Source organism: Condylura cristata, unplaced genomic scaffold, assembly GCF_000260355.1.
Source record: "Condylura cristata isolate star-nosed mole 26May11 unplaced genomic scaffold, ConCri1.0 scaffold00010, whole genome shotgun sequence".
NCBI lineage: Eukaryota > Metazoa > Chordata > Mammalia > Eulipotyphla > Talpidae > Condylura > Condylura cristata.
In genome coordinates this window covers 38,809,775-38,832,665 of record NW_004567111.1, presented here as the reverse complement: position 1 = coordinate 38,832,665, position 22,891 = coordinate 38,809,775, and the positions used below count along the sequence as shown (strand labels likewise).

General features: G+C 38.5%; 1 protein-coding gene across 2 annotated transcripts in view; it reads left to right on the top strand.

Annotated features, from left to right (window-relative positions):
- The window catches only part of SPATA13 (spermatogenesis associated 13), a 256,535-nt gene that overhangs the window by 183,436 nt on the left and 50,208 nt on the right, over positions 1-22,891 (top strand). For both annotated transcript variants that reach the window (XM_012723270.1, XM_004680150.2), the window contains 2 exons: positions 19,778-20,143; positions 21,796-21,940. In XM_012723270.1, the coding sequence (XP_012578724.1) occupies positions 19,778-20,143; positions 21,796-21,940 (511 nt within the window). The remainder of the gene's footprint in view (positions 1-19,777; positions 20,144-21,795; positions 21,941-22,891) is intronic.

The following is a 22,891-nucleotide window of genomic DNA, read 5'->3' as shown; positions in this document are numbered from 1 at the left end:
TGATGAGAGCTGAAAGAAATTTTCATGATGGTTATTGTACTTATTTTTAGTGTAGAACATAAGCATCTCATGGATTGCGTCAACTGTCAAAGCTATTAAAGCAATGTTCTTTTCATACCCTGTCAAGGATTCAGACACCTTTATAATCTTCACTTTATGAATGCATTCAGTAATATTACCTTACAGAAGTGAGAAATGAGGGAATGCATCTATGTGTATATTTTGCAAGTTATTCTTCACATACTTGCCTTGACTATTTTACGGGTATAAATGGATGCTTGTCATAAAAAATAATCCCTTAGCAACTGTTCCTTCCCACTGGTCCCCGGGGAGAACTTTGGTTTTGTCTTAATGCTTGTGCATGCATGTAGCCAGCAACTAATGCAATCATTAGATTGTGTTTCTAGCCTTCGTTTACAGAGAGACTTGGAGTAAAACCTAGCAGAGATCACTTTCAGCAGACCTGAATCTGTCTCAAGGATTCCCAAACAACCAAGAAGTGAGGCTGCTTCACTTTCTGTGAAGGCCTCAGCCAGATTATCTTTAGTGTTCTTGTGCTTTGATGACCTTTTGCTCATGTGTGTATTTCCAAAGGGGCCTTGTAGAACAATTCTAATGACGCAGGACTAGTTGCCAGCTTTGGGAAGGGTTCCATTTGATTAACTGATTGTATGGGTACCAAAGGCCTTCTAGGTTTCATCATTTTTGTTGTTGTTGTTTAAAGATTTATTCATTTATGCATACAGAACTGGGGTACAGGCCAGAGGTGCAGGGACAGTGAGAGGATTCGCCAGAGATAGAGTGGGGAGCAGAACAGGCTGACCGATGAAGTACACTGTTGCGGGGAGCAGCGGGCGGGTCAGGAGAGGTCTGCCACGCCATGTGGTCGCCTCCGGGGCAGGCGGGAATCGAAGTCATGCGGAAGCGGCTTTAGCTTCTTAGGGCTGTGCTTTAACCCGCTGCGCCACTAGGGATGGCCCTGTTTCCATCATTTTAGGTGATAAGATGATGGCATAATTCCTGCCACCAGGCACTTAAACTGCCTTGTTATGCTTTGGAGCAGATTCCTATCCCCATCAAAAAAGACTCGCATACATCCTTAGGGTTCTTTTGTTAAAGGCAAGGATTTTATTTTCTACTTTGTACAATTAATAAGCAAAAAACTTTATTCATATGAATGAACATATGCAAGAATTCCTTTCTAGTCTATTACTTCCCAGAGTGCTCTTGACATTATCTAACTTTATATCTGTATTTGCCATACTTAGTTATGTGTCAATTAATTTCTGCCCACAAGTGATTATATAGCAAATGAATACATTACACAGGTTCATACAAATTGTTAATTCTGAAAATTTGTCTCAAGACCTTCATCCAATTTTCAACTTGTATTCATTTCCTCAAAATGTTTACACAGTATGTCAGGGTTGCTCTTATACTTTTAAACTAGATGTCGAAACGAGAAAACATAATAATTGTTTAGCTGGAATTCTGCATTTTATATGCAGTATTGATTGGGGAGAGATGCTTGTAAAATATAACCTGAAACCTCTTGTTACCGGACATTACTGAATATAAAAAATTGTCTGCTTTTCAATTTCTGATGACAATATTGTTGAATATAAAAAAATCTGGGTACATTATGGTATTATTTAAAATAAATATTAAACAGACTAAGAAAAATGGGCATTAATTTGGCCTTTTGAAACTTTTGAGATTGAGGTAACATTGGTTACTGCAAATGGTTTACTTTTTAGGCTCTAAGTTCCCACTTCTTTAAGATGCATGTTACTACAACATGCTAAGCATTAAAGCAGCTGTAACCCTAAAGCAGCCTTTGGGTCCCCTAATCCCTTTGCTGTGAACTCTTTCTTCTTCCTCCTCCAGTAGTCTTGATTCTACATTCCTATTTCTAGAGCTTGTTTTGGTTTAGTTTTGTCTCTTTGAGGGGGTCAATCTGATAGTAGTGTGTGTGTCCATTAATAGTGAATTGCACTAGAACTTTGGTGGTGGGTCTGGGGTGGTGTACACACATCCAAGCAGGGAAGCTGTATTTCCAAAACTATATAGTATTATAAACTTGTATATCAATAAAAATGTTACTTAAAATGACCAAAAATAAACGTTAGAATGCAATTTCCAGTAAGGAGAATAGTCTTTTATTTAGTCATTTATTTTGTAATATACCACTTGAAAAGTGACAAAACAATGTTTGAAAAACTTAACCATTTAACAAGATTTTATATTCTTTGAAAGGAATTGGGAAATCAAATAAAGCTACCTTCATCTTATATTTTAGAAATAGTGCCTCACTTATGTTATACTTCTGCCACCTACTGGTGGTCTCTAAAATTATTACTTGGCTTTAAAATAGAGTATAGCACTGAGTGTTTGTTGGTAGTGTGCCCTGTGTCTTTATAAGACAGGAAAAGGTACAGACAGCAATTTAGATTGTAGTGTTAGTTTTCCTGCCAAGCCATATGATAAGTTATTTGGCCAAATTGGGTCACTAGGAAGAAGACCCTGCCTGAGTCACACTGAGTGTAGATTTAGTAGTTCATGACAGTGTTGGAATATACCATGGATGACAAGAATATACCATTAAACGATGAATACACCACTCCACTCTAACTCCTTTACAGGAACTTTTCTTTAGTCTTTTTGGAATCTTCGGTCTTTTGGTGAATATTTCTGGTTTGGTGTGGACCCTGGGCCTGCCATTGGTCAAAATGTTGAACTTCTCTTCTCTCCTCAGTTTTCTCAAGGTTAGACTTTGGGATAACTTCATTTGCCTTGAAGTTTTATAAGATTCAGCAAGTTGGGTATGGTGAAACTGTAGCCCTGTGTTTAACACTGGTCTGACTATGCGATGGTCACTATCCATTTGAAAGATTTTTCCATTCTCTGTTTACCTTTTTTAAGACATGGGACAGTTTAATGTTTTCAAACACTGGTTTGGACATGCTACTATGTTAGTCTTAAGGAGGATTGTGGAACTCATCAATTAGCTTTATTAATTTGGGGAAAAAAACAACATTTTTTTTTTCTACTGATGACTTTCCTTCCCTCCAAGTATTCTGCCTAATGTCCACTATAGGTTCTTTTTTTTTTAAAGATTTATTTATTTGTGCATACAGAACTGGGGTACAGGCCAGAGGCTCATGGGCGGTGAGAGGATTCACCAAAGACAGAGAGGGGAGCAGAACAGGCAGATTGATGAAGTACACTGCTGAGGGGAGCAGCAGGCAGGTCAGGAGAGGTCTGCCACGCCATGTGGTCACCTCCGAGGCAGGCGGGAGTCGAACTCATGCGGAAGCGGCTTTAGATTCTCAGTGCTGTGCTTTAACCCGCTACGCCACCAGGGAGGGCCAGGTTTTTAAACAAAAGTTTTTTAACAGGAAAAAATGTATGGGAATTAGGGTCCAGCATAACTTTAGTATTCTCTTTCAATAATGTACCAAACCAAATTTGTTGAACATCTACCAGGTAAGACACGCAGGTACAGCCTTATAAGGAATAGTTGGATGATGTCAAGGAGGTGACAGATGGTGAGTTACAATATTTATAAATCATAGCAGCAGGACTATCCTGAATGGATTACATCGCACAGAAGAGACAAAACCATCTTACTGTGGGATTTCAGAGAAGTTGCAGTTCTCACCCTTATACCAAGGACACCTTGACCAGATCCTATCTGAAGAAGATGAATTCTACAGGTAGTTAGGGAGAAAAAGGTAGGGGCATTTCAGTTTCCCCATGTGCAGAGACTGTGTATAATTTGAGAGAACAAAAAGTAACAAAGTTTGGTTTGGTGCAAGGTTATGATCCAAGGAAAGATAAAATAAGCAAATCTGGACGATCACAGGCCTGACTTCCAGAGTAAAGAATTACACATTATTTGTGTGAATATGTACAAATATGCATATTGATGAGCCAAGGATGGTTTTGAATAGATAAAAGCTAAATTAGAACAGTTTTTAGAGAAATTAATCTATCATTGATAAAGAAGATACATGGAAAGAGGAAACACAAGCAGAACTTTATTACCAAAGAAATCTCAAGAAATAATAAAGGTCTGAAATAGACTGTGTAAGAAAGCAGCAGGAATGAATAACACATAATAAATAGCGATGTACCTTGTCATTCAGTATGTTTTTATTAATCTACCTGCTATAGACCGGTGAAAGGATAAGGTGGCCAAAAAAAAAAAAATTGACACCCGAATTCTCATGGGTTTATAATGTAATTGGTAGTTTGGAATATACACAAATAAGTATGACATAATGTGAGGGAAAAAGTGTTTATAATGCGAACTATACAAAGTACAGTGAGCCTACCAAAGACAAAATGATTAACTCTCAGTGAAGAGTGCTGTCACTCGGGGACGGCAGTTGAATGAGATCCTGAAGATAAGGATGGAGTGTAGAAAGAAATCTTCAGGGCCTCCCAGGCCTGCTGAACGAGCACGGGAGAGGGACCAGGTCCCTAGACCGAGGGAGAGAGTTAGCCAAAGCAGGCATCTAAGTTCTCATTTCCTTCCTCCGTAAACTGGGGGCAGTAAAGGTGCTTATCTATTGCATAGAGTTTTTGATGCCTACATGAGGTGAGCATATTTGGTAGTATGCTTTGAATACTGTGAATGTCTAAAAAGTGATTATCTGTTTTGTTCAGTGATCTGCAAAGTGCTCGCCAGTTTTGTACGAGGTAGTTGAGTAGAGAAGTGGGAAATAAAATTGGAGAGAGGGGTCTGTATATAATTAGGAAGTGATTGCTTGAACCCGTGGAGTTTGGATCTTAACCTGTGGATAGTGGGAAGTAAGAGAGTTTTAAGCAGGCATCTCAGAAAGACCAACTATGTAGAGAGAATTGAGGGCAGAGGGAACAATATCCTTCAATAGTCTAGTCCAGAAATGAATATATGGAAACCACCCACATGTCAACATCAGGAGAATGGATAGAGAAGATATAGTGTACATGTACACAGTGGAGTATCACTCAACTATAAAAAAGAGAAGAGGAAGTCTTGCCATTTGCAACAACATATATTAGGGACATGGCTTCTGCTTCCTTTTTAGTACTAGTTGTCAGTATTCTAGAATCTACTTCTGCTAGAATAGAGATAGTTCATGCTTACTTTTTTATTATAATAGTTTATTTTTCCATCATTTTGTGCATTTTTCCATCTCAGTTGTAATCCCCGTGAGCTTCCCATCACCAAATCACCCTGCGCCATCACCATGGTCCAGTGCATTTCCCTCCCCCACTGTTTTTTATCCCATTCCCCACCTCTCCCCCACAAAATGTCTCTGGTATATGGCTGTTCATCATTATCATTATTTTCTCTCCTGTTCCATTATATTCCCGCTATGAGAGAAACCATCTAGTGTTTTTCCATTTCTTTCTGTCCTATTTCACTCAGCATGATCTTTTCCAGTTCCATCCATGTTGCTGCAAAAGACATGTGTTTCTTTTTTTGGTTGCTGAGTAATATTCCATTGTGTATATGTACCACATCTTTTTAATCCAGTCATCCATTTTTGGGCATTTGGGCTGTTTCCATGTCTTTCCAACTGTGAATAAAGCAGCAATAAACATGGGGGTGCAGGTATCTTTTTCAATCAGTGTTTTTGCGTCTTTTGGATAGATACCTAGGAGTGGGATTGCTGGGTCATAGGGAAGCTCCATGTTAAGCCGTTTAAGGAACTTCCAAACAGTTTTTCATAGTGGTTGTGCTAGTTTGCATTCCCATCAGCAGTGCAGGAGAGTTGCTTTTTCTCCACATCCTCGCCAACATTTGTTCTTATTAGTTGTTTTAAGACTTGCCATTCTCACTGATGTGAGGTGATAGATATCTCATTGTGGTTTTAATTTGCATCTCCCTTATTACAAGTGATGTTGAACATTTTTTGATATGCTTGTTGGCCATCTGCATTGCCTCTTTGGTGAAGTGTCTTTTTAACTCTTCTGCCCAGTTTTTGAAGGGGATGTTTACTTTATTTTTGTTGCGTTTCATCAGTTCTTTGTATATCTTCGTGATCAATCCTTTATTGCCAGCTTTGTGTGAGAAAATTTTTTCCCAGTTAGTGCGATGTCTATTTGTTTTTTGTAATGTCTCTTTTGCTGTACAGAAGCTCTTTAACTTGATGTAGTCCCATCTATTTATCCTTGCCTTCACTATCATTGCATTGGGTGCTTTATTTTCAAAGATGTTGCTGAAGTGTATGTAGGTATTGTTTCGCCAATCTTTGGTTCCAGGTATTTTATGGTTTCTGTTCTTATGTCTAGATCTTTAATCCACTTTGAGTTGATTTTTGTGTATGGTGTGAAGTAGTGATCTAGTTTCATTTTTTTGGCATGTAGCTTCCCAGTTTTCCCAGCATCATTTGTTGAATAAACTTTCTTTGTTCCATTGTATCTTCTTTGCTCCTTTGTCAAAGATTAGCTGCCCAGAAACCTGTGGGTTTATATCTGGGTTTTCTATTCGATTCCACTGGTCTGTGTGTTTGTTCTTGTTCTAGTACCATGCAGTTTTGATTATTAACTCATGTTTATTTTTAGTAGGATTTACCTAATGAGTAATAATTTACTGAGTAATGAGTAATGATTTAATGAGTAATGAGAATGATTTAGTAGGATTTATCTAATGAGTATCATTCATGTATCTTATTCAAATTTTCTGCTCATTAGTATATTACTATAAATTGATCAGTACAAATGCTGCTGTGAATGCATTAACTTTGTAAAGTTGTTTTTTACAATGTTGGAATATTTATCTATACATAGTACTGTTTTGTGAATTATGCAAATGTATTATAGTTTTTATTATAAATTATTATTTTGTTAAAATAATTTTTTCTCATTTTATTGCCTTTTGGTCTTCTGGTTATTGTGCAGTTAGATTCCTTTATGTATTGATACAAGTCCACTATTAGATGGTATGATTTACAAATATTTTCCCACAATCTGTGGGTTTTATTTTCTTAATGATGTCTTTGGGAGAGCAAATGTATTTAATTTTGCTGAAAACTCAATTACCAATTTTTTCTTTTAGGAATTATACTTTTGGTGTTAGCAATAGGAAACCTTTCCCTATCTCAAGGAAAAGGACTTCTAAAAGTTCTCATAGTTTTAGTTTTTAGATCATGGTATGTGTTCCATTTTTAGTCAAGTTTTATGTATAATGAGAGGTAAAGGTTTAAGTTTGTTTTTTTCTGCATATGACATCCACTTTTCACACTCCCATTTGTTAACTTACTGACAATTTTTATACAAATGTAAGTTTCCACATTCCCTGGCTTCTTAATTTTCTCTGACAAAAAAAGCCCTGGAAATTGAATCACAAAATTTACAATTATATTGGAAAGATAATTTTTAAATACGTTATTATTTATGCATCAAAAGTACTTACCTAATGAATTTAACATTTTGTTACAGGGATATGTGCTTTCCTGTCAGTGTTTTATAATATTCCATAAGTAGCTACCCTGGGACAGATGTTCATTCAGCAATTATTCAGCCCTATTGTGTGGTGTGAACAGATAATTTACAATCTCTTAGTTGTCTTTGTGCTCAGATTACATTTGGTTTTTCTTAAGAGCATATTTTGTTTTATTTGAGTTTTACATTTTGTGAGAGAATTCCTAAAGACAAAAAAAAAATTCCTGCAGAAATATTAAATCATAAAAATGCAATGAGTCTAAATGTGAAAGTAGTTTTTCACATTACCAGTTGAGTTGACATTTTCTAATTCAGTCTTATGAAAACGAAGTGTTTATTTGTTTTGAAAAGTTTATGCTTACCCTCATAAACAGACATTCCTTTCCCAATAGAAAATTTTGGTGTATTTTTGCATGGAGATTCAAAAGTGATGGCCCAGGATCGTTACAGATATAAACGACTGCTTCTACATTATTTCTAAAAATGTACAATCTAAAGAAAATTTTAATATGCATGTAATTCTTGAACTTTCCAATAGCTTATTTCTAGAACAGTTTCTCTAGTGAAAAATCATCAGAGAAATAAGATTTTCTCCTTAAAAATAAGTATGATGAGGTTGACATAATAACATACCTAATAAAGAGCCTAGTTGCCAATTTTTACAGAAATTACTATGATTACCATTTGTAATCAACTGTAAATGATATACTCTACCTCATTAATGCTGTGCATTTTAATCTTTCTTAAGTCTATGAAATACTTAAATGAAATTATGAGAGCCATTATAATTTATAATAATATACATTTAGATATATATGTCAAAGATTTTATAGTTTCTCTTATTTATGCTTTGTTTTAATTGTGGGTTACAAGAGCATAATAAGACCTTATAGAAGTTATAAATTAAATAGAGAAAAATAAATGTCAGTATTCTTGTATTCTCTTAGGGAGATTTATCTTGATGATTAAGAAACTGTTGTCAGGGTGTGCTTTTTTCTTGTTCTGTTTTTCTCATCTTAAAATTTCCTATAATAACTAAGATCAAAGAACATCCAAGGCTGGAAATTACTGTTGACTTGGTGACACATGTTCATTTTGATAATCAGCAAGAATGCCAGACGGCATTGGTACAAATTGTCAAACTGAATGTTTCCTAAGTTTATCCTACCACTGATCATCTAGGGACAAAACAACAATTTGGAATGTTCCATTCATTAGAATGATCATAGTAATGCTGAAGGGAGGACTTCAGAGACTCATTGTTAGTGAGGAATGATGGGGGGAGGGAATGCTTATAGGTTGGCATGAAAAGAGCCAACCAGTAACTTCCTAGGAAACCAGCATTGGCATGGTTGCCATCCATCGATGCCAGCATGTTTGAGGGGTCTTGAAGCTTCTATAGTATGAAGTAGTTGGTCTTTGTAGTAGACTGCCTGAGTTCAATTTTAGTTTTACTGCTAACCAACTGTATGTTAAGAGATACTTGACCTACATAAGCCTCAATTTATTTAAAAATAGAAATAATACCTCCCAGGAAATATTAAAATGACACATATACCACAGTACCTGGAACATCGTGTATTCAATTATCGATACATTTTATTATAATCGTAAATATTGTATCATTAAATTTTCTGCCTTTAGACACTTCAGTACACACCAGTTAAACTTTGGCTAGACTTCTGATGTTCTAGTTAGAGTTTCTCAAAGTTTGGTATAAAGACCACCCAGACTGTAAACTGATAGGGTAGATTCCAGAGTCCTATCCATAATTAAATCACTAAGGTTGAGTCCCAGTAATCTAGACTTTTTAATACACTACCAACACTAAAGTTTGAGAGTTACTGTCCAGATATTTTTATATACCTAGGCTTTGATAGTTCTTTTCCAGACCCAGCCCAGGCAACTCTTACTTTCAGGAAAGAGAAGCATTCCTGGAAAAGTTAAGTATGAATTGTAATCCTATTTTTGCCTTGAACTATATTATCAGTTAAATATGAATTTCTACAGAAACAAAACTTCCCCTTGGGGAAGAAAAATGAACTTCTCAAACAAAATATAGTGGAATAAAGAGTTTGGTCTAAATTGTGTTGAGAAGTGTGACTCTAACAGTTGCTTCACCCACTGCTGGGAAATGGAATTTTACCAACTCATTTTGGAACTTTAAAGTGTGATAGTCTCTTAAAAATTAAAGTAGTGGTAGTAAGAGCTCACATTCATGTGATGCTTTTTCAGATAATAATGGTCTTTCACATGATACTTACTGTTGCCTGCGAGTCTCACAGTGCACTGTGAAGTTGGAGAGCACTTTGGATATGCTTTATAAGATGAGTAAACAGGTTTGGAAAAGCTCACAACACTCTCAGAGTCACACAGCTGCTGACTGGCAGGGCTGGGCCTCTAGCCAGATCTCAAAATGAGGAAGAAGACCCAGAGACACAGCATCTGCTTGGGGTCTGGTGTGCAGATTTAAATTCTAGTCAGTTGCCAAGTTTTCCAATCTCTGGTGAAATCTTATCTGTAAAACAATTAAAAACATAATTTCTGCATACAGTATTAAAATTAAATGGGATGGCCTTCAAATGCTGATTCTATAGCCATATAATAAATTTACAATCCATTTTTCACAATCCATTTTTCTTTTGGACTTCATGTCTAGCTTTTTTTTTTTTTTTTTCCAGGAAGCTGGGGCCATTTCCTAACAGTTGGTTCCTGCAAAAATCAGAGTCCTTCCCCTTGACTTTTTTTTTTTTTTTAAGATGGTTTGTTTTGACTTGGGGTGGGCTTAGCAACTCTACTGAGGAGATCCAGCCCCTTTTCTCTCCTTTCCATTTTTTTAAAAGATTTATTTATGCATACAGAACTGGGGTACAGGCTAGAGGTTGCAGGAGCGGTGAGAGGATTCACCATAGCCAGACGGGGAGCAGAACAGGCAGACAATACACTGCTGAGGGGAGCAGTGGACAAGTCAAAAGAGGTCTGCTACACCATGTGGGTCACCTCCCGGGCCAGGGATCAAACTTGTACTGAAGTGGCCCAGGCCAGCTTTGCAGTAATGTGCTTTAACCTGCTGTGCCACCGGGGAGGGCCAACAGTCCTTTTTCTTGTAGTTGATTTTGGTAGCTTCCCTGATAGCACAAGGAGGAAAGTCACCTTGGACAGCAGAGGTAATGTGAATTCAGAGTCATAGAGATCTAAGCCATTCCCAAGAGATCAGTGCTGCAGCGAGACAGGTATGGAGGACTGAGTGCAGTTAGCGACAGAGGCAAACTATTACAGCTCTGCTCCCCCATGTCCAATATAAATATTTTACATAATAGCTTATAGTAAGATTTCATTGTACATTTGGCTTGGTTCTATATTTTTATTCTCATTGTGGTATAAATTATTCATTTGTAATTTCTCACTGCCAACTTTTGAATTAAACATTGAAAGATAGTTTCATCAGTAATTTAGATTCTCTTATCCCTCCATGGTCGTTCAAGAGAAACATTATCCGTACTGCCTTACCTTTGAGGTGGTCAGAGACTCTTGAGTGCCTCTTAATACAGTGTTTTTAGTGAACAATAACTCTTATTTAGCATTAGCATCAGTCTTTACTTGATTAGATTCATTGACTGGACCCTAACAATTTTAAAGAAGGAATGACTTGATCAAATTTATCATCAGTGAGTGTTGCTGAAAGGAAAAAGGATCCAAATGAAGTTGGGGTCATTACTTTCTCTGCTATTGTGTTTGTTTTCCCAACTTTCTATAATTGTGTACTCTTCCTCATTGTTTTCTCTCTATCTTATCCCAAGTTATGTTCTCCTTCCAATACATTAATGTATCACACTTAAACTAAAATATAGACAGGAGATTTGTTTTTAAATCTTGAGTTTTTTTTAAAAGTCTTAAAATTTTTTTAAAAGTCTTGAGTCTTTCCTTTTACATTCTGCTACCAGCATCAAAATGGGTTCATACTCCTTGTTCCTTACATATCTGAGACTAAAAAGGAGACCTTCAAAACAGAATTGTTGACAGTGAGGGAAAGTGTTCTCAGGGGTGTCAACATTTGCATTTTTATTAATTTGTCTATTTTGCAAACATCAAAGTCGGAAAGGCCATAGGTTTACTAACTGTGCTTTAAGCATATTTTATCATTGGTTTTACACATGCAAGGACCACTGAAGTATCTAGTATCACCAGTTCACTCTCTTTTTACTTCAAGGGAGAGTAAAGACTTTGATTCTACTATTTTTAACAAATGGCTTAGCTGCCTCCTGAATCCAAAGGACAGTGTCACAGCTTTCCAGTTTATAATAGTTTTCTGGAAAATAGGAACCTTGAAAGTGATCTCAAAATTACTGACATGTATGGGCTACCATTTGATAATTAGCATAACAGCTCTTGGCTAGTCATTTACAGATAGAATGACACCAACCACTAAAGATTCTTACAGTTTCAAAAATCATACTTCTTAAATGAAAGATGCAGCACCTTAGTAAGAACATAACCCAGAGTTAAGGTTTAGTTTTGTTTAAAAGCCATGGAAAGAATGACACCGTAAAGTTGTTCTACTTCCTGTCTGTTCCTTCCTCAGGCCTTGTCCGCAACCAGGCAAAGGCCAAATCTGCTACATGAGAAGGGAAGGGACGAGCTGAGGAAGGTGTCTCTTGTTCCCAAGATGGCCCTGGGGAGCTGAGCCTCTCTGAGCACATGATTTTGGGGGGTGTTTGGCCACTTCATTATGTCAGAGCCAGGCAGAGGTTTCTCTTCCTTCTCTTTATGTGGGCAGTTTAGCTCTTAAAGAAGTCTCGTTCCCACTGTGTTTTTTCCTTAACTAGCTTAAATATAATAGGAAATGATGGCTGAACCCCTGGAAAGAGTTAGAGGAAGGAGAATAAGAAACCTGGGTGGCAGGAGGCCCATTTCTTAGGATAATCCACACCCCACACCTCCCGACCCTCAGAGCCACACATACCATTAAGGGCGAAACAAGTAAATACAACTTTGGAGAGAGAAAGATTATTCTACCTACTTGTTCCAAACATTAAGGGTAAGAAATCATATATGACTCAGTGAATGAAACAACCAGCTCTATCATAGAGTCCCTCATGTTTTCAGTTAAGAAGAAAGGCTTTGGGCAACAAGAACAGAACATAGAAAGAAGGAAGGTAAGAGAGATTTGGGCTATGGCAGAAAAATACCAAGGAAGAGTCAAAAAAATTATGTATGTGTATATTGATGAATGAAGACCAACAGAGCGTCAAAAAGAAGCATGAACCGAAAGTGGACAGATGTGGACATGATAACACCCCAGAGGCTCTTGTGGAGTGACACCAGGTGGTCTAGTATTTTTGGAAGTTGGCTGTTAAGGGTTCTTGCCTAAGCCATAAAGCCATAAATGCGTTTCTAAGCTGCAGCTACAAATGAAGGGCCTGTGCCTTAAAATGGCCTTGCATAAATGAAGTTAAATGTAATGTCCGAATTCTCATTAGCTTTCTTTAAGTCTTCTCTTTGACTTGGATTTTCGTCTCTAAAATGGTAAAATATCAGTGATCCAACTTCATTCTTTTAGGTGATCTTCCAGTCGTCCCAGAACCATTTACTAAAGAATGTCCTTCCCTTGTTTTTTGGTCTGGCCTGCTTACAGACTAGCTACTGATTTATGTGGATTTAATTCTGGACTTCTGGTTCCAATTCATTGATCCTGTAGCAACATCTTATTGTTCTTAATGCTGTTGTTTTATAATAAGGTTGGAAGTCAGTTGGGGTGGGGGGAAGGGGGTGTAGTTATGTCTTCTTTTTATTTCATCTGAAAAAATTTAGATATATGTTAAGTAAGTTGATGAGAACTTAAGATTTCTAAATAAACATAAGACAACATCCCTTTAGTGTTCAAAATAAAAAGGAAGTCAGTAGGGCTCAAACTTTTCCTATTTCTAAATACGTAAATACTGTCTTCTTTTTGCCTTCAACTCCTCAAAATATGGTAGTTAGTCTGAGATCTCTCCCACACCCAAAATACAGCACATTCCCTTTCAAACACTATATGCACACTTCACTGCTTAAACTAATGGTGATTTGGGTGCATGGCCTTTTTTTATTATGACATAGCAATCAAGTTTCATTTAAGGGAAATTAGATATAAAAGTAGATCTCTAAACAGTGAAGTGCCACTACTTTGATTTTATAGTGTATAAGGTCTAAAACCTTATTTTTCTGGGTTAAACAACTGATACTATAAATGACTCTTAAGCAGTTTTATCTCAACTGGGAGTTAGCCTCAGTATCCAGGGAGTTAGCCTCAGTATCCAAAGGCTCTGTCTACATGTGGTCAAAGAGTGGGGATTTTATTTTTATTTTCACTATCTAGCGAAAATATATCATTTCCTTCCGTTACGAATGTAGGCATCAGACCAGAGCAACTGAAGCAGCACCAATGAATCATCACCAGTGAAATCAGATCTTTTTTTCTTATCATATAACAATTTTTGCTGGTATCTGAAGACATCTCAACGCTTATCGATAATGATGTCAAAAGTATGGTGGTTTCAGAACTCATCACTCTTAAGTCATGCTTTACATATTACAGTTCTTTTAATATTTTAATAATTGCATTTCAAAATAATCAGCTTATTTTATAAACCAGTCTATTTTATTATATGCATGTATAGATGTGAATCTAAGAAGGGTGTCTGTAGATTTTATCAGCTTGCCAGGGCACAATTGCTAGAGCCTTTCATAATGATCATTCACTTCTTCCTCCAAACAAGTCTTCATTTAACAGTGGGGAAGCCTACAGAATTCTGTTTTCCTTCAGTAAAGGTATATGCCATAGATGCAGGTTTGTAAAGCAGAGAGGACAAAGATTTTGAAATCAGATTGAGTGGGTTGTAAAATCGGATCCTTCCTTTTCTGCCTTTATTAACACATGCAGGTCATTTTATTTATCTTAGCCACAATTCCTTATTCAGTAAAAAATAGCAAATAGTACCTACCTCCTAGGGCAGTCAGAAAGATTAAGGTAACGTGTACCTGGCATAGTTCTGACACACCATTCAAAAACATAGCTTGCATTACTATTATCACTGCAGTCCTCTACCTCATTCATTGTTCCCTTCTCACCATCAGCTCTGTAGCTGTACCTGAACTTCCTACAGTCTCCAGGACTCTAAGAACCTGGGAGACTTTTTTATTGTTCTTGTACATATCTTGAGAATACCTTTAGTGTATTCAAGGTAATTTTTTTTTTTGCTTCAATGTTTTTCCCCTTAAATCTAGGTAAAGTGTCTTAATTTCCTTCCCAATTATATTTTTCTTCTAAATTACCTAGTTGTACTAGTTTCCTACGACTTCTGTGACACATCACCCCAAAGTGGGTGACTTAAAACACCAGACATTTACTCTTTTATGGCTGTGGAGGCCAGATGTCTGAAATCAAGGGCTGAACAGGACCTCGCTCCCTTTGAGGCCACAGGGGAGAATCTGTTCTGCCCTCTTCCGGTTCTAGTGGGGGTTGTGGCAAACCTTGGTGCTTATCTTATCACTCACTTATACTTATCACTTACATCTTTGCCTCAGCCTTCACCCGACTTTCCTTTTATTTTCTATATGTGTATCCAGGTCACCCTTTTCTTCAGCCATTCATTAGGGACCACTTACTCAAATATCACCTCATCTTAATTTTATTATATCCAGGACAACTGGATTTCCAAATAAGGTCATTCATATTCACTGGCACTGGGGTTTAGGACTTCAGTCTTTGGGGGGACAGAACTCAATCTGCAATTCTTAGTTGACCCTTCATGCTTATTTTTAGATCAGCCTTTTGAATGGATGCATATGAAATCAGGTTTTATTGTGCTATTATTTTACTTTCCATCTGATTAGTCATTTATTCCCATTGTGTCTTCGAAAAATGTTTTGAAGTGTCTTAACGAGGTAACAAGAAGTGTTTTGACTTTTTACTTTTATAAAAGAAGAAATCTTGTAGCAGACGCATAAAAGGTACCACTGACTAGGTAACATACTTTAAAACAACACTGACAAATAAGAGTTAAAAGAGAAACCATTCCACTGAAGTGTGTTTACAGACCTTTATGATATGGGTGCGAGTTGGCTTTTCAGCCTCAGTGAGCCCTGGGTGTATCTGAAGTTTAGGCTGCTGGAATCTGAGAATTACAGTGTCTTAAGGACAATAAGACAGCAGAGATCATGGAGGTGTTCAGCTGTTGTTCCTTCAGTGTGTCTGTGGACCACAGCTGCCTGGAGCAGAATCTTGGGTGGGTTCTAGCCTGTTTGTTAGTGTTTGGAGTTGGTAATCACCATCTAACTACATTCTCTAGAATAAACCTAGCTTGTACATTCTAATTGAAAGAAGACCCAGTCCTAGAATATGAATCAGTTCAAATTTGTTTTATAAGGAATGTAAGTCTTTTCTGGCTAAGGATCACTGATTGAATGTGACTTTAAATTACAGGGATTTTACTCACTGTTTCCCCTCCCTCTCTCTGTGCTTTTGCTAGGAATAAAATGGACATTTCAGTTTTATATGTAATCCTGGGAGCTGATTTTTGCAACTTTGTAGACTTTCAGTAACATTTAGACTTTTTATTATGACATAGCAATCAAGTTTCATTTAAGGGAAATTAGATATAAAAGTAGATCTCTAAACAGTGAAGTGCCACTACCTTGTTTTATACTGTATAAGGTCTAAAACCTTATTTTTCTGGGTTAAACAACTGATACTATAGGTGAGTGGAGCTGTGTAAGTTTTAGTTGGTTTTTCCCCAGCTTCCCCCTGCAGAGGACAGCAGCTGACCCTCGGGGGTAACTGTCCGACTGGCATTGTCCCTTCTGTGTTCTGTGTTCTGTGTTCCTGCCAGGAGCACATCTCCTTTGCCTCATCACTTCCTGGAGTATGGCTTAGTCTGCAGAAGGATTTGTTACCTGAACCACTAAGATACTTCTTTTTTTCTTAAGCCCATTTTCTTGTTATCTCTTTGGCATCCGTGAGGAAAGGTATATAGCATGTTGCACAAGTACAAAAAAGACTTTTTTTTTTAAAAAGAGGTGTACTTAGTTTTGTGATCAGAGAGAGGATTCTATAATTTCATTGTTCTTCTGTTTTTCTGGCCCTTTGTTTCTGAACCTTTTTTTAATCACAAGGAAATAATATGAAGATTTTATTCTCATTGTGTGCTCAAGGCCATATGATTTAGAAAAACCATTCATAATCTGTCCATAAGTAATACAAAGCTTTTTCATAATTTTTCACATGTTTTCCTATGGTGGTAACAGAAAGGAAAACCCTTCCTCCACTCTCTTATGTTCTGTCCCTTGGGGTTTGAATTAAACAAACACACAAAAAGATTAGCAAGAGAAAAAGGCAGATTTTTATTCATGTAAATAAGTGGGAGTTTACCAAAAATATGTGACTAGAGAAAATAGCAGAATCAGGGTAGGGGAGGTAGAAAAGAACATTTATGGGAAAACAAGTGACTTTCAGCAAAAATAAATGGGCCTGAAACAAAATAAATGAGAGATATCATCATTTTGTGATAATGTCTGTTTAAGTGTGGGCTTCTCCTCTCAAGTGATGATTAAGTCTTCCCTGGCTGGAAGAAAGAGGTTCCTTTCCCAAGGGAGGGGATTTTGGACAACTGAGATCCTTTGGGAGGCTCTGCTTTCAGGTAGATAAGTGTGCTCAGGGAAAGAAAAAGAAAAGCCTTTTCTTAAATCCCCTCAGCTCAAAACAGTTTTTCTCCCACATTGCTACATTATGGATCCATTATGACTCGAAGATAGTGTTCCAGGCACCAATTATCAGCAGATAGATAGCAAGTTAAGTGGTGATTGCTAGAACCCATTTTCTTTTGAGCAGAGATGACTTATTATAATGGGGAAATGGGATATAGTGGTACAGAAATTAGACCCAGATTTCAGTGTCTCTGCTGTTTCTAATTGTAGTTGTGAGCTTTGCTGTTGGAGGCCTCAGTTTTCCTAATTTGCAGCATAACGATGGTGAAGAATTTGTCCATCCTTTCCTGCTTCCTTCATCAGAATTTTCATGATGCATGGTCTCAATAAACAGTCTAGGCACATCAGATTGGAAGCTAGGGAGTCTGCGCTTCAGGTCTGGGCTGCCAATAATTGGAAGAAGCAGCAAGGCCTCTCAGGCCTGTGCTCATGGGCAGAGGACACAACTGTGTGTCAGCTGCGGGGACTGCCTTCAGGCTAGGGTGGCCTGTTGTCTGCCTTGAGGTCACACGACTTCTTTGGTTATTATACTGCTCCTCTTTGTGCTCCTTCCTGTTTTTATTTTTATATTACTTAAAAAATAACCTGTAAGGTGGAAGAACTGAAGGCACCCAGGCCTGGTCCAGGAGCGTGTACCTGGTGTCTGTTAGATAGTTTTGCAACACCTTATCTTTGCTCCCTCCCATTGATCTGTGCAACAGCCCTCAGGGCCCAGATTTGAAGGGACTGTTGAGAGAGGGGTTTTCTCCAAAAGATGGTTTTCTATAGCCTTTTTTTTTTTTTAAAGATTTGTTTATTTATGCATACAGAACTGGGGTACAGGCCAGAGGTGCATGGGCGGTGAGAGGATTCACCAGAGACAGAGTGGGGAGCAGAACAGGCAGATCATGGAAGTACACTTCTGAGGGGAGCAGTGGGTGGGTCTGGAGAGGTCTGCCGCGCCATGTGGGTCACCTCTGGGGCAGGTGGGAATCAAACTCATGCTGAAGGGGCATTAGCTTCTTAGTGCTGTGCCACCAGGGAGGGCCAGCTTTCTGTAGCTTTTAAAGGGCAATAATTACTGACTTCTAAGTATGATCTTAGGTCTTCTTAACGACACATTCATTATTGCCCTGTGAACAGTTGCAGAACCAAATGCTCAGAGGGTAAGTAACCTGCTTGTGGTTACAAAGCTTGTTAGTGGCCCAGGCAGACTGGCACAGAGTTGTCCCCATTTCAAACCTCATGTTTTTTCCCTAGCACATTGCATTGCCTTTGAAAAAGTTTTAGAGAAATCAAAAAGATTCCATTGTGTATATATACCACATTCAGCCATCAGAAAAGATAAACTCATGATGCCATTCGCAGCAACATGGGTGGAGCTGGAAGGCATCATGCTCCATGAAACAAGCCAAAAGGAAAGAGAAAACTATTGGATGGTTTCACTAATAGAAGGATCTTAGGGAAAACAAACAAAGGATCAGGGGTGGGGAAAGGACAGAAATAGCAGGCAAACTATAAATTGTAGACATTCATCAAGGGAGGGTGAGGGAGAGAGACCAAAACAGGGGAGGGAAGAGCACCAGAAACTATGAAAATTCACGGGGGTCTCTGTGGTGGTAATTTTGTGGGGACTACACCTGAGAGGAGAATGAACGACAATGTAAAAAGTATATAAATAAAAAGGAAGAAAGAAAAAGATGCTAATTTAGTAACATAAACTCTCAGAAGTGCTGTGGAATATTTGAGTCTGAAATCATGAAAGATTGGCTGAAACTGGCCAAGCTCACACAGCCTCTTAGAAACCTGAGCTACTTCTTTGAGTCCTTCAGTGTTCTTTCCTCCCCTTCAGACTTCACTTGAGTCTCTGTTAGGCCCTAACAACCCAGACTTAATCTTCTTAAAGATTCTACTATTTTTAAACCTTATTGAAAGGGAACACCTTAAGTGGAGTTGTATAGCATTGCACATTCATTTTTTTCTACTGGCAGGCCTGTGTTTCCACCGTTATTATGTCAGTTTTTGGTAACTCCTACCATAGCTAAAAGTTCTTTTGATTAATTCCCAGTGGGACTGAGCTCCTTTTTTTTTTTTTTTTAAGATTTATTTATTTATGCATACAGAACTGGGGTACAGGCCAGCTGTACAGGGGTGGTGAGAGGATTCACCAGAGACAGAGTGGAGAGCAGAACAAGTCAACTGAAGATGTACACTGCTGAGGGGAACAGCAGGCGGGTCAGGAGAGGTCTACCACGCCATGTGGCTCACCACCTGGGCAGGGATCTAACTCATGATGAAGTGGCTTTAGCTTCTTAGTGCTGTGCTTTAACCTGCTGCGCCTCCAGGGAGGGCCTGGGGCTGACCTTCTTAATACCTTATCAGAACTCATTGGCCACCAAATAATACCATCTAAATTGTGGTTTTAATTCAGTCTCTAACTAAAGATCGATTTACTTCTTAATCTACATTTCAATGATGTCTTTCTGTAATACAAATAACATTAAAATAAGTGAATCAAATGTCTTGAATCTGGGCCAAGGAAGTAGGAGGGAATTTGGAATTGTAATAATACCTGCCTGAGTATTGATGCTCACCTAACTTGTTGGCATTTGAAAAGGTGGTTACTGAGGAATCCTGGAGGCGGAGCTCATCCCAGGAGGAAGATCGGGCTGAGGCTCAAAGGATCACCAAGCGGAGATGGGGTTCAGGAAGAAGGTCAAGGCCTCGACCACTCTCTGACTATGGCCAGTTGGTCAGCCGAAGTTTATCTATTCCTGAAGACTCAGTTGCTGCGGACCCCCAGAACGAAGACATTGTGGATGGTGACCACCAGCCAAGCGTGACCTCTTCCAACGCTGACGGCCAGAGAGCTGCTGAGATGTACCTCAAAGGAGGCCGGAGGAGACGGCCCATCTCTGTGATAGGCGGGGTCAGCTTCTATGCAGACAGCCAGACAGAGGAAATAGAGACTCTTCTGACTCAAGTAAGATCTGGGTTGCTTTTACCAAAGCCAGCAGCCCTCCAGCTTCCTGGCCTTTGTTCTCCTGCTGCAAACTAAACAGGAAGCTGCTTTCCTTTCTTTTCCCTGACGAAGATGACATCATCTGCTCTCAGCCTTTCTTCCTGACTTTGCTTGAAAACATGCATGAATCAAAACTAACCATCTGACATTTAGATGCCTTTTACTAATCTTCTATCTTCCCTGAAATCTTGAATTGTATGTGAAACTAGTTTGCTATTTGTTCTAAATCATCTGAAATTTGAAGATGGGAAGAGCAGCAGTACAAATGTAGTGAACTTCCTGAAAGAAGGAATTGTTGAAAGTGTCATCATGGTTAAAATGTAATAGTAAGAAGAAAATAAAGAAGAAATCACTTTCTAGGAGATAAGGAAATAGTTTTTCCTACCATTTTCTTCTGGTTGAGACATTGCAACTGTTTGACAATAGATTAACATATTAACATTATTCTTTTAGTATCTTTTAGTAATTCAACAAGTATTTACTGAGTATTGGAAGATCACTTTGAAGATACAAAATATTTAGAAAAAGGTTGTGTTCAGAAGGTGTTTATAATGTTTGGTGAGGCTAACACCCCATCCACAGCCAGATGTTACCAGAAATAGTATATGAGAAAGAGCCCAACTTCCATTTTTTAAACCTGCTACCTGCTACCATAAATAACCCATAAAATACACTTGAAAAGGAAATTGTCGTTAGATTCTATGTTTACATTTTCCCTATCAAGTCCATCTTGTTGCCTTGCTTAGAGCAAGTGCTAAAGAATATCTTGTGATTAAATTGAATTTTTAAAGTAAAAACAAATTCAGTAGAAAAATGCCATGAACTTTCTGTTTTAAGATACTTTTTCTGCTAGGAAATAATGCTGAGCTTGAGTAAACTGTAGCCTGTTCTAACTCAAAAGCAGTACCAGGAAGATTTAAAGCACCCTATCTCATTTCAAAGCATCAACAAAGGGGGAGTAGGGTAAGATAATTTTCTGCACTATAGCTAATTTGGGGAATTGGGTAGGAAAATTCTAAGGAAAGCATGAACCAACTTGGCATTTGGTGTAAATATAGGAAGGGTTGAGAAGGAAAATCAAAATAAGCATATAGGAGATTCTGAAAAGACCTGGTTATATTTGTGAAAAAAACAGCTCTATTATTATTATTTTTTTAAAACAAAACTCAAGAGTCATATTCCACACATACTTATTGAGGCCTGCCTGTGGATGAGTAAAAGAAGCTTAAGTCGGCCAGAGCCTCTGTCACTGTCTGATTCCTCTCAAGGCTGTTACTGGGAACACATCTTCCTAACCTTATGACCCGCATCTTTGTGAGAAATCCACCACTTCCTAAATGCGCTTTTCCTCTTCAGTGCTTTGCTTTCACTGGGTGTTACCTTCTGATGTGTCACTGACAAATACGTTGAAATGTCATGCTGTAGCTAAGTGCCAGTGCGTTGAAATGTCTAGAATAACAGCATGAAGCTTTTGACATGACTTGGAGAAACCAGTTCACATCTGAGAGCGGCTTGGAGGTGAGAATGCCGAGCCCCGCTAGCTGTCTGTGCGAGGAGCTCACAGGCTGCCACTTCCTGGCATCTTCTCACAGCCTTTTTGCTTCCTTTTGTAGCCGGCAGCCAGGCCGCCTGTGCCAGCTCACCAGGTGCCTCCCTACAAGGCCGTTTCTGCCCGACTCCGGCCGTTTACCTTTTCCCAGAGCACCCCCATCGGACTGGACCGTGTGGGACGCCGTCGGCAAATGAGAGCATCCAATAGTGAGTCTCCCACTCTCTGTGGTGGGAGTGGGGATGCGGGTGGGGGTGGGGGCTCTGCTAAGCTGGTGTGGAATCAGTCATTTAACTCTTGCCAATTGATTGGCAACTTCTGCCTGTCTCTGATTCTAGAGCTGTTTGCCTGATGGTGAGGGAGGCTCTTCTCAGGGTAGCTCACATGGGTGTAGACTTGTCATCAATTGTCCAGGTCACTGTTGTGCCGTATGCGGAACACAGAGCTCACCACTCACTGTTCCCTCCGTTCTCTCTGTGCTTCCACACTCCCTTCGTTTTTGGTCACCTTACTCCCATTGCCTAGAATTCTCTCCCTTCCCTTTACCGTGTCAACTCATTCCCTGGATGACAAAGTATATTTATTGTCATCCTCTTGCAGAGTAGTTGAGCCATGCTTGTCTCATCTTCATCCTCGCTAACCCTGTCATCAACTGCTGGTGATGTATTTTGAGATAACTATCTAAAAGTTTAAAAAAAAAAAACCTTACATGTATAAAATGTTGTTAACATTATTCTGATAGCCCAAAAGGTGAGGAACGTAAATGTTCAGCTGTAATAGAATAGGAAGTTGAATTGTCACATGGGCAACTTCTTCTAAACAGTTTACACCATAATTAGGGAAAGCATGTAGCAATATGAAAAATGGCTGTAATTTTAATGTGAGATAAAAGGAGGAAATAGAGCCATATGTACTTGTCTTGCTAGGATTGACAAGAGAAAGGCTAAGAACAGGGTGGCTTAAACAACAAAAACTTATTATGTCAGTTATGAAGGCTGGTAACTGAGATTAGGGTGTCAGCTTGTCTTCCGAGAGCCATGTGGGCGAATCACTGCTCACCTCTCTCTAGTTCTGGCTTCTCAGGGAACCTTTGTCTTAGCATGTAGATGTGTTACTCTTTCTCTGCCTTCATTTTAACAGGGCGTTCACACTGTCATATC